This window comes from Callorhinus ursinus, unplaced genomic scaffold, assembly GCF_003265705.2.
Source record: "Callorhinus ursinus isolate GAN/ISIS: 27379988/994484 unplaced genomic scaffold, GSC_fseal_2.0 scaffold3, whole genome shotgun sequence".
Classification (NCBI taxonomy): domain Eukaryota; kingdom Metazoa; phylum Chordata; class Mammalia; order Carnivora; family Otariidae; genus Callorhinus; species Callorhinus ursinus.
The window spans coordinates 77,832,840-77,849,735 of NW_027397065.1; the positions used below are offsets into that span (position 1 = coordinate 77,832,840).

Here is a 16,896-nt window from a genome sequence, read left to right on the forward strand (position 1 = left end):
AACCAACTGAGCCACCCAGGCGCCCCTAGAATATTCTTTTAATTTAAATGTTTAGTTAGGACTAGCCCATTTACCTAACAGAAGACTACATTATTTGTATATATCTGTGACACTGACTAGTTTGATGTTTTCCCCGTTTAATAAAGTAGTCAAGAAGTAATAGACCATAGAAAATACATTTATACAGGGTGATATATTTATTTGGTAAAAGAAATACAAAATTGATTCTAATTAGTTTCTGCTAAAAGTGAATCATTATTCAGGGGCATTACCAAAAACTACAGCTGTTGATTATTTATAAATACCAACTATCAATTTGGATTCCCTCCCCCCTTTAGTAGAATAAATCTGTGACTGTGTTTCTCTCAGGTCTTTCAAAATAACCAAACACTTTATGCACAAATTACATAATATGCACATGATAGAAAACATCTAAGTTCAGTTAGAAAGATTGAGAGACAGAAAATAAATTGTTATGGATTGTACATCATCAACAATTTACACAAATGGAGGGCACAGGTAGCACAGTGTATATAAATCATAACTGACAAAAGCATAGAAAATATTGATGATGTATACATGGCACTTATCTAAATAGTTGCCAGAAGCTTACATCTTTTCAAAATCACAGACATGTTCACTTCTGAAGTGATTTTCCTAATAAAAGTCTAAGGAAACAATAAATGGAAATCTATCTCCTACTGAAAGAGAAAAGGTGATTAGCAAACAGAAAAATTGAATATACCATTCCCTAATAAGAGGCTATCTCTGAGTTCTAGATAAAAGCAGAGCAACATTCTAGGTTTTTGGAAGCATTTTTCAGAAGCATTATGGAAGAATAAGTATGGATGTATGAGGAACGTTCTTCAGGAATTCAAAACGAATGGTTCACTCTTAAACAAAATGTGGCAATCAGCTCATCTTTTACTATGAACACGAGATCAAGAAGTTTTTTAAGAAAGATAAATTCACCATGACTGAGCTTCCTAGTAAATTCAGATTTGAAATTACTTGTATAAAAATGGAAAGTATATTTTACTAATGATAACAGTAAAACAGTAAAGATATAATATGAATTATATCAGTGTTTAACAAATAGAATAAGCTCGTTTGTAAAAATTTAAAATGGGAAGGAAATCATTGTCCCAAATTAGTCATAAGAGGAAATAGAAAATAATTTAGTTGGTTTAAATTAATTGTTCTCTGCCAATCTCTTCCAAAATCACGTTCTAGGATAAGAAGTGAATTTGCAAGTATATTAGTAGGTTATGAGGTATCATTGGAGAATGAAAGTGAGCAAGGATTAGGGGAGATAAGACATTTATTTTTAAAAAGAAAAACATGTATTTATTTTATTTGACCCTGAAAACAATCTTGAAAATTTAATATTTTTATTTCAGTTTTATATTAAGTACCTGAGAACATGAGTATTTTCCTCAGATTACACACACTCTGAACTCTATGGAGCTTTTCACACTTGAGAAAAATTGTCAGATTGCTTCCGATTATCCATCAATTTATTCTCCTATCAAGTCAAAAGTCAATAACAAGGGGAAAAAAAGGATCCATCCAGAGACCAGCTATAATTTAAACAACAACAACAAAAAAAGCAAACAACAAGGAGATATGTAGATTTTTCAGCTCACAAATTAATAGTGTGAAGGGAAGTAAAGAAGAGAAGAATGATAGAGACTTCTTGGGGTATGAGGGGGTTGGGGGGAAGCTTTTACCTAAACTTCTTGCTGAGAAAGTACATTCTGAGCAATAGAGAGCCATATGCAGATATGGATGAAATAGAACACTTCCATAGCCCGAAGCACTTTCTTCACTTCCCCTTTATGAGGACGCATGCTTTTCTGGTCCTACTGTCACTGATGACTCCTTCTTAGTACTTTTACATTCATCTTCATCTCCCTGACCAACTAATGGACTCAATGCATGGATAGGAATTTAGCTTTTAACTGTTGTACATATTGGTATATTATTTCACTTGGAAAAGATTGAAATGGGATGAAATTGAGTAAGATGTTTTTAGAAATCATAGCAATTTTTGAAATGAACACACTATACTTCACATGCAGGAAACACTGTCTTTTTTAAGATTTTATTTATTTATTTGAGAAAGAGAAGGCATGAGCAGAGGGGCAGGGTGCAGAGGAGGGGCAGAGAGAGAGGGAGAAGAAGGCTCCCTGCTCAGCAGGGAGCCCAATGCACAGGGCTTGATCCCGGGACTCTGGGATCATGACCTGAGCCCAAGGCATACGCCTAACCACGTGAACACCAAGGTGCCCCAGGAAACATTCTTTTTATGGCTTCTTGTTCCTCTCTTTCTTTTAATTTCTCTAAGGAAGGGCTAGAAAAAGGACACCTAAGCATTAGGATACTAATTTTTATAAGAGGAAATTATTATCTTGCATATTAGTTTGGATATTTCCTAAGACTCTAATGGCTACTGCTGTTGGACTTTGTGTTCTGTTCATAAGCCACCTGGAATATTTCACTTGTATATTCTAACTTTCTCTGCTTCATAATGTGCATAGCCCGAATTTTGGAATTGCTTTGTCTCAACCACTGTATATGAGAAGTATTCCATAAAACTGTGAGTGGTCTGGTTTTGTTTCTGCCACTATTTTAACAGCTTGGGGGCACATCACAATTCTTTGGGGTCTCACATTCCTTATCTTGGCTATGTTAAAATAGAGGGGCTAGGTCATGCTCTCAAAGGTCCCCTAAACTGTAAAAATAATGTGACTCCACTGTTTTTGCATTTACTTACTGATAACAACATATACTGCAAAGCTGTTCTACACGAACACTAGGATATTTATATTTGTACAAACAATACTTCCTGTTTCCTCAAACAGGTGTTCTTATAAAATCTTGCAGTTAATTGGCCCCAAGGTACTGTGGGTGATAAAGAAAAAAAAATTAAATGTTTGTGCTATGCTAAAAAATAAAGTGTGGATGATTATAAATTGTTCTATAACCTGTTTTCTAAAATCTCATGCAAGAACAAACCAGTTAGCTGGGACATTTATTACTTGAATTTGAAAAGACTCAAGGTGGATAAAGGGGTCTTTAAAAATTCTTTTGTGATGGTAATTAAAAATGCTATAATATAATTATAATCAAAGGAATAAGCCAAATTAAGTTTCCAATTTAGTCTTTGCTTTTTCACTTCAGGTGATTCATACCATCAGTGCCACTGATAAAGATGATTTTGCAAATGGACCAAGGTTTAACTTCTTTCTTGATGAACACCTATCTATAAACCCAAACTTCACTCTGAAGGACAATGAAGGTGAACATGATTTACATATACTTTTTAATCTATGTGATATGTTTTGACTTCATGTGGAATAGGCCTGAGCAGTTTTGCTTTATTCGTACATACGCATGAACAGCTTGCAAATCAGCATTCAAAGTCAGTTTGATGTTAATGTATTATGATCTGTGAATAGCTTGTATTTAAAATTGAGCCATATGTACAAATAAATTTCATTGAGTTTAATCAGAAGCATCCCTTTAAACAAGAAATGTACATGTAATATGCTCTTGGGCAAATTTTAAGAGAAATCTTAGCTGACAAACATGTTTATGAGAGCTGCTTGCAATTGCTAGGAGGTAGAAAAATTTTAAATTAGGAAAAATGAAAAATATGTCCTAGGGACAGTTAAGAAAGGAAATGCAATGTTTGAACTCATCTTGCAATAGCAAGGCTATCAAGATGTGGTGTACAAATTATATTTCCTCTTGTTATTATGAATATTTTTCAAAATATGGGTAGAAAATACGCATAATTGCAGAATATTGTGGAAATTTTGAATTACTTTTGTTTAAACTTCTGTATTGTGTGGGGGAAAAAAAGAACACCATAATTTAGTAACCAGAGAAGTCTTATGTTTTAGATTCCCTATTTGGTAGGTTTCTCAAGGTTGTATAAAACTCCACTTTGCTGTAAAGGAAACATTGAATCAGTCAATGTGTGCAATGTTCTGATTTGTATCAACTTTCTTCTTCCCCAAAACTATCTTTGATCACGTTTATCTGAATATGCTATTATTTGAGATTTAACATTTGCCTCAGAATCCTATGAGAGAAACAATAGTGCATTCATTTAGGAGTAACATCTAATTCTTTAATTCCCTCTCTGTACCCTTCAGGGAGATGTATTTTCAAACATTATATATATATATATATATATATATATATATATATATCTCACTAAATGTCAACTCACTAAAACATTATGTCCATTTTTCCTAAGCTTCTTTAAATTATCATAACAAGGATACCAAATTGTACATGTGGCCATAACAAAGTTTATATGGAAATAAAAAGCTGCTTGTTTGTCTCTCATTTTAACTACCCTATGGTCAGCTCTACCTATGGAAACACATATTTGTGCATGTTTGTGTATGATGAATTGTATTAACTGATTACTATACATTTATGTACATTTGAACATCCCCTTCTACAATCCCAAATATATTTAATATAATTAACTGTGTGAAATATGTAAAAAAAAAAACCTCTATTCATCTTTCCCGTATTTCAGATAGTTACATAATTTGGGGAGCACTCAACTTTTTGCCTTAGTAGATTAAAATAACCTCTAGATCCCTATATTTATATTTCAGTTGTTTCTTTTTCCATTCTGATAAGGATTTTATTTTACATTTTTAAGTAATTTTAATTTGATATTATCATGAAAATTTGACTTGGATTTAAAGGTGTGTTATATTCAAGTTATTTAACCTATATAAGTAAAATAGAAACAAGAAAATTTTACTATTGTTGAGACCCACTCAGTTACTGAAAGTTCTTTATATAAAATGTTTATATCTGGAATTTGTGAATTTAATGAATGGATATACTCAAAATGGCTTAATTCAATGATTTGACATCACTAGTGGTGGGAGCTCATTTTAAGGAATTCCCCTCAAACATATGCACACTTTTAAAAGGGTTTATGATCCTGATGTAAATTTTTAAACTTTTTTTTAACCATAACTATGAATGCTTAAACCAGCTATACTATGTTGAGTATGTGAGGCCTGTGGGCAGTTGAGTAGGGATAAAGATGTTTTAATCTTTATAATAGTAAGACTATTTTGAAAAATATTGGGAATTGATAAAATTATAAATAACACAGGAAAATTTCTTTTGAATAGGTAACAGCAATTTCTAGAAAAGATTCAAATGTATAGCCGAAAGCATGTGCTTATACAAGCAGACTTGATTATGCTAGATAAGCCAAGCCACCTAACTTTCCAAGCTCAGTTTTTATATCTGTAAATTATGGTTTAAAATACCCACTTTAGGAGCGCCTGGGTGGACTCAGTCGGTTAAGTGTCCGACTCTTGGTTTTGGCTCAGGTCATGATCTCAGGGCTGTGAGATTGAGCCCCATGGAGATCTCCATGCTGGGCATGGAGTCTGCTTGAGATTCTCTCTCTCCATCTCTTCTTTTGCCCCTCTGCTCCCTAAAAAAATAAATAAGTAAATAAAATAAATAAAATAAAATACTCACTTTGGAACATTGGGAGAATTCATCATACCATATATAAAGATAGCCTTTTGTCTAAACACACGGCAGTTAGAGGCAGTAATATGTAAAGATGAGATTAAAAATGGAACAGCCATACCAGAATGAATACACTCATACAAATATATGGACCCTCATGAAGAACAGAAACACCAAAGCCAAAAACAGAATTAAATCTATACTTGGATATGACAATTTAAAACTGTTAAGTGTCAAAGATAAGGAGGAAAAACTTTATACTATCAAAAAAATGCAAAATAATTAAAAAGCAATGATAATTAGATTTTTAAACGATTTTGTTTAGAGAGCTAGCGTGGGAGGGGCGGGAGGGAGGACCAGATGGAGAGGGAGAGAGAGTCTTAAGAAGACTTTGTGCTGAGTGTGGAGCCTGATGGGGGCTCAATCTCACCACCCAGAGATCATGACCTGAGCCAAAACCAAGAGTCAGTTGTTTAACCGACTTGCCACCCAGGCATCCCAATAACTAGTAAACTAGATTCCTGGTTAAAAAAAAAAAGATGGCAGAAGTTGATAAAAATCATCTGCTCAAAATGCTGATGAAAAATAATTTGCTATTACCAACCTTCTCTAGAGTTAGTTAAAAATAGTAAGCTATCAGGAATCAAGGAAGACTCATTATTAACCAATGTATAAAAATAAGCTTTTTACTTTTAGCTACTGATGTTTTGACAAATATTGTATTAATCTTTGTTTTCAGGATCTCTGTGGAATATAATAGATAAGAAAAAATTGTGTAATTATATTTCATTTCATATGTTAAAACTTGAAGAGTAAACACTAAATTAACAGCATAAAAATCTGTGTTTTCCAAAGCAAGGAATGATTTTTGGAAAATTAAATAATAAAACTTATTTTATCAATAGAACAGAAGACCAGAAAGGAGAATAAAAGATGTAAAGCAAAAGCATAGAAAATGAAAGAAGAAAGTAGAAATTCATTCAAACATACTGTGGCCATTATCAGATTGAATTATCATTTTTAATCAAAGCTATATCATATTTAGATATATGTAAATATATATATATGCTGCTTAGATGAAATACACCAAATTCAAAATGATATAGAAAGTTTGATATTAAAAGTTAGAAATATTTAGCCTATGGCTTCAAAAGAAACAACTATTGCTGAAAAAAAAGACAAATCCCAAACCTGGTGTCTTAAAATAAGATCTTTATTTAGGTCACATTTCTAAGAATGAGCGATTTCTGATAGGTTTGTCTAAGCAATTCTTCTGGTCTCAGGATGACTTCAGGCACTACAAATAATCAGCATTGTACAGCATGTTCTCAATTCAAAAAGAAAAAAAGGGAGAACAATAATAAGTAGAAACAAAACACAAGATTATCCTTGTTAATAGATGATGAAATTGTCTATATGAAAATTTAAGATAATCTACAAAAACACCTTTAGTAATAATGAGGTACTTCACCAATTTTTTGGAATACTAATTAAATGCCTCAAAATGGATAGATTTCCTATATTTAAAAAATATGAATAAGTAGTAAATCAGGTACAATTTAAAATGGCAAAAATCAAATAAATTAGCCCAAAAGCTTTCTAAAATCATTAGAGGAAAAAAATCCAATGTATAATGTTCAAGTTGACCCTATGTAAAGAACAATCTACTAAAAATATAAAATCATTCAAGAAAAATAATATATTTACCAAATTAGTGAATCAGAGCAATCAGATTTTCATATTAATCTATAAACTAAATATAATTTTAATGATAAACTGAATTTAGTAATCTGTTAATAAAATGCAAATAGCAAAGCATTAAGAAAAGCAAGAATGTATTAAAAAGAAGATGAAGGACATATATGGTTAGCAGAAAGAGAAGAAAAGAAGGCATATGCTAACAGTAATCAAGACATTATAAAGATGAATGTAGTGAGTATAAACCGAGACAGTTGGATTTTTTTTTTTTTTTGGTAATACAAGTGCATGACTCATGCTTCCATTGCCAAGGTATCTGCTTCCAAGAGGCACCTACTTCAAAGGGGAATTCACTTCCAAGAGGGCTAGCTGGAATAAACACATTCCCAGCCACAAGACTAGCTAAAGATCCAGGCCTCTTTCCCCTGTCCCCTGAGACTCTTTGGTTTAAGAGATCTTAATTGATTTTGATAACTGATCATTTGGGCCTTCTCTCTCTCTCTCCTTGTTTTTTAAATTCCCATTCATATGTTTTAAATTCATCGATAGAGTGAGCCCCCAAAGCCATAGGACCCAACCTTGACCCCAATAACAGCAGAATTTACAAGCCCCGCCCCCATATTCTCTTTCTCTCTACCTTCACAACTTTTTGTGGACCCAGATGTGCCATGTAATTTTCCAGGATGTGTAAGTAAAAAACCTTTTTTCCAAAGTTTCCTGATGGCTATTGCTGAAGAGTGTCTTGCAATCATAATAAGAATCACAAGCACTGGTCCAACCACAACACTGGTTATTAATAGGCTGAAACCAGCACAAAACAATGAAGTACTCCTTAAATATGGTAGAAGTACAGAAGTAAATAAGGAGAAGAGGAGAACAAATTGAGGGGACTGAAATAAAATGATTAGATAACTAAATCTATGTATAAACATATGAATCTGATAGAAGACAAAGGTAGCATTTTTAACCATTGTGGAAAGGGTAATCCAAAAAGTACATAGAAATGGATCCACTGTTTATATATCTAGAGAAACTAAAATTAGAATCTCTCAAATACATGCACAAAAATAAATTATATTAAAGAACTCCTTGTAAGAGCAAAATTTTAAGAATTTTAGAAGAAAATAGGGTGAACAAATTTTATGTAACGGGGTAGAAGAGGATTTTGCATAAAAGACACGAATAGCACATTCATAAAACAGTAACAAATGTGATAATATTAAAATTATATTTCTGCATCAAATGATTTCTAAACAAAACTTACAAACAGGTTATAACCTAGGGTAAGATATAGCCATAATAAATGAGTAAGGATTAGTATCATGAATATATTTACAAAACAAAATAAGCATTCCAAATAGGAAATAAAATAGTTAAAGGATATAAAAATAATTAACAGAAGAGGAATAATAAAATAGTAAAATAAACCTATGAACATATGAACATGTGTTCAAAACTATTAATGATCTTACATAGAAACATAAGAAGACAATAACAAAAATGTCACATGTGTCCCATTAGTCAAAAATAAAAACAAAATCTGGGAATGTCAATGGTTCAACAACCAAGCAGTCATTGAAGATGTATAATAAGAGCCTTCACACCTTTATGTTGACATTATACTTCACCTACATGGTAAATGGTGAGTCTGGACCCAATTTCACGGATGCTGGCACAAGGTTCTTTATTCCTGGGTCAGGGATGAATGCTTCATTTCTCACGGCATGGGAGGCAGTATGAACTTCATGTTTTCTCTGATTCCTCTAACCCCAAATTGTCAGAGAGTGACATGGAGTGGCCCAGGTGCATGGTATGCACGCAGTGGGTTTGCTTCACAGCAGAAGAGCCTTAAACTAGGGAATTCCCAATATTCCCAATATTCTGCAAGGGAATTAGGTTGGACTTTGCCCCAGAGATTATCCTTACATTTATATAATGGTGTGATAAATAAACCTGCCCTCTGCTCTGGAAGGAGGCACTCTGGTTATCTTCTAGCACTATCTTCTATGTTCTGAATGAGAGTCCATGCTGCATGCTGTGACATGAGTAATGAAGTCCTTTGTGTCTGACCCAGGAGCCTTGTATCTTCTGGCAGCATCTATAAAGCTGTAGCAGACTAACCTGTTAGCACATGAGTCTGGTAAAATCTCAGTCCCTCTTGACACATCATTGGACTAACTCCTACTAAAAACTATTGTAAAAAAAAAACATATTTATTATAACTCATTCAAATGTATATACTAAGTTTATTCCAGAGACAGATACCTTAACCGTGTTTATGCCTGCAATCATATCATGTCACTAATGTCCTCATAGCAAGTCAGATCTTGGAGAACAAATGTCTCTTCACATGTTCCATCCTACTTACAAAAAATTTCTTTATTTGGGGCCTATTTTTCAGTATTCCCTGTGACATACACTGTGAGTGTATTGGCAGAAAACACCAGCATGCAGCTAATATTCTGCTCAAAGAAACAACAATCCTAATAAAGCGAATATGTCCATTCATAGAAAGTGTAGCCCAGACACTGACTGCTTTGGTTGATAGCAATTTTTTTCCTTTTCTAGAGATATAAATCTCTAGTGAAATTATCTGTCCTTTCTTTTTTCCTCTATTTCTTAAACATATTAATCTTAACAATTTTACAATCATTGTCAACTAACTCTAGTGTCTCAAGACGACAGGTTTTTGTTTCTCATCAGGGACATTGGAGAGACGGTACTGGGACACATGGCCTTGTGTCTTGATATGTCTGGTAAATTTTTGTTAGATGGCCCATGTAGTGTACAGACCTAGGAGAGCCTCCACATGACAATGTGTTTCTTCAGGGAGTATTCACCATTTTCCCTAACAAGCAAAGGGAGGGGATCATTACGTTAACCCAATCAGTTGAGCTAAATCAAGGTTGATTTGTAGTTTTGTTCAGATTCAATCTCTGCCCGTTGCTAGGACATGGCCCTCTAGGACTTTCTACGGGGGGGCTTGTTTGTGTACTGGGACCATAGCCCCAGTCACTAACTATAACTATTACCTGTTCAATACAAAGAGAGGGCAAAAAAAAAAAAAAAAAAAAAAAGCTCATCTTTGTATTCCAGGCCTTTTCCGCTTAGAGTTTTAGATTTCTGCTCAACTTGCAATTTAACTTCCAATTTAAACTTTTAATTTAACAAATGTCTTTAGGGAAAGTCAGCCATGTGTTTAAGGCCCCTCAATTTCCAATTTGACTGCAGGCCCAGGAGACTTCTGAAAGTTCTAGATTCTCTGTCCCCAGGTTGGAATTCCATCTTCCCGTTAGTTTCTAGTACAAGCAAATGGATTGAAGTCAGCAGCCCCCTGTTCGTGTGCTTCCCCTCCCTGGAATCTTGCCCCATCCGGTTATCTTGCTTCAGCAGTTCCTGAATGCCCTTAAACAGATACTTCCTTTCTCTTTGTTATCACTAAGGGTATCAGTCAGTCAAAAACCAATTTACCTAGACCTCCATTTTATAAAACAAGAACTGTTTGGCAATAGTTTTGTTAAATAGTTGGCATATAAACCAGACTCAGAAGAAAGGATGCTGTTCAGTAGTAACCTAATTACCATAGAGATGCTGGCTCCCTGGATATTCACTGATATACTACAGATATTTATTCCTTAAAATTTAATTTAAATTGGGGCACCGGCGTGGCTCAGTTGTTAAGTGTCTGCTTTCGGCTCAGGTCATGATCCCAGGGTCCTGGGATCAAGCCCCGTGTCGGGCTCCTGGCTCCGCAGGAAGCCTGCTTCTCCCTCTCCCACTCCCCCTGCTTGTATTCCCTCTCTCACTGTGTCTGTCTCTGTCAAATAAATAAATAAATAAAATAAAATAAAAATTAATTGAAATTGGTTCAGAACACCATCCTATATACTGAGCAAAAACCAAGATCCTTTGCAAAATTTTTGAAAGTTGGATTGGGTAACAATATTGTCACTCCATGCCAGGTACCACCTCAACTGATTTTTTTGTATTTCTCTGGCTTTTGTTTGCCCTGTTACTTTCCCATGTCTGCTACATTCCTTCTCCCAGCGTACCATGTATTCAAAGCATCCACTAGTACCAAATGTATGGGTGAACAAAGTACAGTGAAAAAACAGCCCAGCTTAGTAGATATCTGAAAGGAATAGTAGTTGAAAGAAATTGTAGCCTAAAAATAGATTTCAAACTCATTCTTTTAAATCTTTTGGGCCAGCTAGGTGCAGCTAAATAAACTTGGCCTGGGGATAGATCCAGAAAGTCACCCCCAGAGCAGTGTAGCATTGAGATTCACAAGAAGATATTTAAATACTGGCCCAAATCTACTCATTACCGCTTGTGATGTTGGAGAAATTGCTGGGAATCAGAGCTCAAAGAATTTCCCTAAGTGGAAGCATTGCAAGGATCAAGTAGGTTGAAAGAGGCAGTTAGTGTATATTGGGATGCATTTACTACTAGAAAGAGAAAACAATACAGACTCTTTGAGTGGACACATGAAAACATTGCCAATTTAAAATTCCTGTTAAGATAAGAAAACTCAAATGGACATTGCTGAAAACTGAATTAGTAATCAGAAAGATGGAAGAAGAAGCAACACTGCCCAAGAGAACAGTGCTTTTCCCATACTCTCTCAAGCGACTTGAGAGGTGGCGTCCATGTCCTTGGGTACCTCCTGCTCTTGAGTCCCATGGCATTTGGCTACCTCTCCTGGTTTCTATTATCTACCAAGCTTCAGTCACTTCCCTCTTTTCACCAAAGTCTGGGGAACCCTGACTCCATCCATACTCTGAATCATAACTGGAAAAATTAATGCCCTTAAGCAAATTGGCCAGCACCTCAGCCACCAAACACCCAGTATCAAAGTCATCAGCCAGAGCAGATCCATTTTTTTTTTTTTTAATGACAAATGGTTGTATGATAACTGGCATCTCCCTAATCACAGCCATTGTCACACTGTGGTCTCTCTCCCCATTTAGACTGTAAGATTCAGGAATACAAGGACTTTTGTCTGCCTTATTTACCTGTTATATTCCTAACTCCTGCCATCATGTATGACACAGAGGAAATTTTAAGTAAATATCTGTTAAGAAAAATAAGATGGAAAAGCAGAAAAGAATGATTTAGAGGTAGATTCTGGAAATAGTTTGCCTCTATTTGAAACCTAGGTTCTCTGCTGATTATGTGTGAGACCACTGCCAAGTCCTTATTCTCAGTGTATCTCAATTTCTTCTTTTTTTTTATTATGTTATGTTAATCACCATACATTATATCATTAGTTTTTGATGTAGTGTTCCATGATTCATTGTTTGCATATAACACCCAGTGCTCCATGCAGTACGTGCCCTCTTTAATACCCATCACCAGGCTAACCTATCCCCCACCCCCCTCCCCTCTAGAACCCTCAGTTTGTTTCTCAGAGTCCATCGTCTTTCATGGTTCCTCTCCCACTCCGATTTCCCCCCCTTCCTTTTTCCCTTCCTGCTATCTTCTTCTTCTTCCTTTTTTTTAACTTATATTGTAATATTTATTTCAGAGGTACAGGTCTGTGATTCAACAGTCTTACACAATTCACAGTGCTCACCATAGCACATACCCTCCCCAATGTCCATCACACCACCACCCCATCCCTCCCACCCCCCACCACTCCAGCAACTCTCAGTTTGTTTCCTGAGATTAAGAATTCCTCATATCAGTAAGATCATATGATACATGTCTTTCTCTGATTGATTTATTTCACTCGGCATAATACCCTCCAGGTCCATCCACATCATTACAAATGGCAAGATTTCATTCCCTTTGATGGCTGCATAATATTCCATTGTGTGTGTGTGTGCATGTGTGTGTGTGTGTGTGTGTGTGTGTGTGTATAACTCCTTCTTTATCCATGAATCTGTCGATGGACATCTTGGCTCTTTCCATAGTTTGGCTATTGTGGACATTGCTGCTATAAACATTGGGGTGCATGTACCCCTTCGGATCCCTACATTTGTATCTTTGGGGTAGATACCCAGTAGTGCAATTGCTGGGTCATAGGGTAGCTCTATTTTCAACTTTTTGAGGAACCTCCATACTGTTTTCCAGAGTGGCTGCACCAGCTTGCATTCCCACCAACAGTGTAGGAGGGTTCCCCTTTCTCCGCATCCCTGCCAACATCTGTCATTTCCTGACTTGTTAATCTTGGTTTCTTCTTTTGTAAAATGGAGATATGGAGACAATATTTACTATTTCATGCTTCTGAAGAGAGATCAAAATATAAAGAATTTGAAATCACATATGAAGGGCTACAAGTTATAAAGGGCACATTGAAGGTAACTAAAAAATAAATACATAGAAACTAATAAGAAAATACCCAAATAAATTACTCTGCATAAAAAATATTTAAGATTGATAGAATATGTATATATAAAATCCCAGAGAAATCCCCTAACTTGACGGATAAGAAAATAATTTTATCAATTTCCAGGCAATGAATTTAAATTGTAAAGAAAATAAATAGTCCTGAAGTACTCATTTGCAAAATTGTAAGCTAATAGTCGATGGGTGTTCTTTTAGTGACATTTGAAAAAAAAAAAAACAACACTACAATAAAATAATCATCTTCCTATTAGGATATCACTCATATGATAATTAGGGAAGAGTATTTTAAAATACTGAATGCCTCGGAAAATCTAAAAACTATCAATTATAATAAAATTCCATGGATAAAATATTTGGAGATACAGCAGCCACATGAAAGATAAGAATAAATTTCTGAAAAGGCAGAGACAAAGTATAAAATGAACAATGTATAATTACACATCAAACAGAAATAATGATGTAAGTGCAGAGTTTAATCACATGTATGAGCAATAATGATAATATAAAAAACATGCTTCTTAAGAAATGTCTATGAAATGGACTTTGGATATTTTCAATAAGAATATACTTATTTATTGTATTTAATTTAAAAATGAAGAAAAGCACCTGAGATACACACACACACACACACACACACACGTACACACACACACAGAGCTTTATTTCATTGCTTGACATTTACACTGGCTTCCAGCATTCTACAGGAGACTCACACTGTTACTATTCATCACCATTCTTACTCTCCTTAGAAAGAATGTGGTTTTTTTTTTCCTCTAAAAGAAATTATTGTAGTCGGGTCTTAGATTAACATTGGTTTTCTCCTACCACTTAACCTGTAAGATGGCATGCATTGTCTGTGGTGTATAAGGCAATGAGTGATCTAAGCTGTCCAGAATGTTAGGAGTTAAAACACAAAGCTCCTGCTTTCAGGGGACTTGCCATCTAGTTGGGGAAACCAGGATGTTATGAAATGTAACTTGCAACTGAAGGCAGTGAAACTAGAGTTACTTTAAAGAGAGCACTAAAAGTTGTACTGTTCAAAAGAAGTAGAACATGATTTGACTTTAAAGGATAGAATATGTTCCGCCAGGTAGAGTGAATCTGAGAATACTTTTCAATTAGATGGGGAATTGTGACAGCGCAGAGATGACAAAATGTAACATTAGTTAGAAAAATCTAGTCAGTGAGACTGGCAAAGCAGAAACACAGGCATTGTATTCACTATTGAGAACCTAAGTATTAAGCACTATGCTGTAGTTCATGCTTAAAAAAAAAAAAAAAAAAAAAAAGATATTCTGCCATTAATCCTTTAGTTGTTCTAGTACCAAACAGTGGTAGATAGAACATTTTGTACTTAACCAAAATCTTCAATATTTATCTGGAAAATTAGGACCCTTACCTATTGAATACTAAAGGCTTTGATTTGAAAAATAACCAAGTGAAGGATTTCTACAATATATATTGTTTGTTTAATAATGACCTTATTTATCATTAACTAACATATCAATAATAATACAGTTTTATTTAAAATAAACAGTTCAGAAGACATTTTTTAAGTCACAACATTTTAAAATTACATTACTCTAAAACAACAGAAAAAGCATTAAAATGAAAATTTTTCCTATGGCCACCTAATCTTTATTTGTTTATTCTTTTTCAAAGATTGATTTATTTATTTTAGAGAGAGAGTGAGGGGGCTGGGAGGAGGGACAGAGGCAGAGGGAGAGAGAGAATCTCAGGTAGACGCCCCACCAAGCCCAGAGCCCCACACAGCTCTTGATCTCATGACCCTGAAATCATAACCTGAGACAAAATCAGGAGTCAGACACTTAATGGACTGAGCCCCTCCCGGAGTCCCCCGACCACCTAATCTTTAAATTGTGATAGGTAAACTTCATTTTAGCCTCAAAACTCCATTGTTTAATTCCAACTTCTTAACCAAATATCTATAGCAAATGAATTGTAGCCATAATGTCACAAAGTCCATGAGTGTAAGCTTATACCAGGATTCTGTGTACACAATAACTTTGTTCGTTCATTTTGTAATATAAAAGTGTGATCTAATCCCACAATATAAAATTATCATTAGTCTACCAGGTAAATATGTTCTGCTTCATGTTCTTTATGCTGCCTCTTGAGGGACTAGGTTTTGTTTGATGCAAGGAGATTTGCCAGCCTAATTCCTAGGCTTAATTCTAATTGTCAAGTGCATTTGTAAATCTTACAGATTTTACTAGGGGAGAGATCATTTGTAACTATACGTACACTCGTATCTCTCTTTGCAGGGCTCTAAATCACATCTAATATGCCTTTCAAATTTGAAAATCCTTATCATAATTTTGTTGATAATTTGCTTTCAAGAACATCCACTACTCATATTTGTTTCTGTTTTCTTCTTTAGATACATGTTTTCCACTTTGTAGATACTCCCATCCTGTGGGACTGTGTTAAAAGGTTGTTAAAAAGGTGTCTTTTGGGGGCACCTGGGTGGCTCAGTCGGTTAAGCGTCTGCCTTCAGCTCAGGTCATGCTCTCAGTCTGCTTCTCCTTCTGCCCCTCTGCCTGCTTGCACTCTCTCTCTCTCTTTCTCTCTCTTTCTCTCAAATGGATGAATAAAAATCTCTCTCTAAAAAAAAAAAAAAGTCCTTTCTGTTAAAAAAATAAAAGGTGTCTTTTGGGGGCCTTTTCTTTCAGATTTCACAGTCCATTGGTAGTGAAATGCAGTTATTTAGTTTGATACATACTGGGAGCCACCAGAGATTTTATGTTTATTTTGTACTTCTTTGGCATTTTCAGATTTGTAGTAGTCAATATTCCCATAGTTTATTTTTGTCCTTCAAATGAGAACTCACAGCTGGTGTTGTAATGTGCTTAATTTCTCTACAGAGCATAACCATTTAAAATTCTGTTTTTATCCACAGGGCTTTAAGAGACCACTTAGCAGTTTCTCTCATTCCTAAATAAAATAACACACACATAGTCTGAACTGAGAATACTGTTACAGATGATGCCTCAGACATCCCCTATAGTGGATGTGGTAGCAGCTTTGCCTTGCTCAGACTTACGGGCAGTCTGGTGAGCCCGAGACTCACTGTTCTGGTTCTCTTAGGCATCTCCTTTCCTTCCCAGGCAGACCTCAGTCCTCCTGACTAACATGAGCGCTGTCACCCCTGACAGAATCACACTGTCCTGACTAACATGAGCGCTGTCACCCCTGACAGAATCACACTGTCCTTTACAAGAAGGTAGAGACGCAAACGTGACTTGTGAGAGGGCAAGGAGTTCACATGCCATCTTGACCCTAAAATGGGGGAGCACGACT

The 16,896-nt window shown here is 35.1% G+C and overlaps 1 protein-coding gene across 6 annotated transcripts in view; it reads left to right on the forward strand.

The window, feature by feature from the left end:
- CDH18 (cadherin 18) overlaps positions 1 to 16,896 on the forward strand; it is a 990,219-nt gene that overhangs the window by 955,813 nt on the left and 17,510 nt on the right. For all 6 annotated transcript variants that reach the window (XM_073891068.1, XM_073891071.1, XM_073891072.1 and 3 more), the window contains one exon: positions 3,184 to 3,301. In XM_073891068.1, coding sequence (XP_073747169.1) covers positions 3,184 to 3,301 — 118 coding nt within the window. The remainder of the gene's footprint in view (positions 1 to 3,183; positions 3,302 to 16,896) is intronic.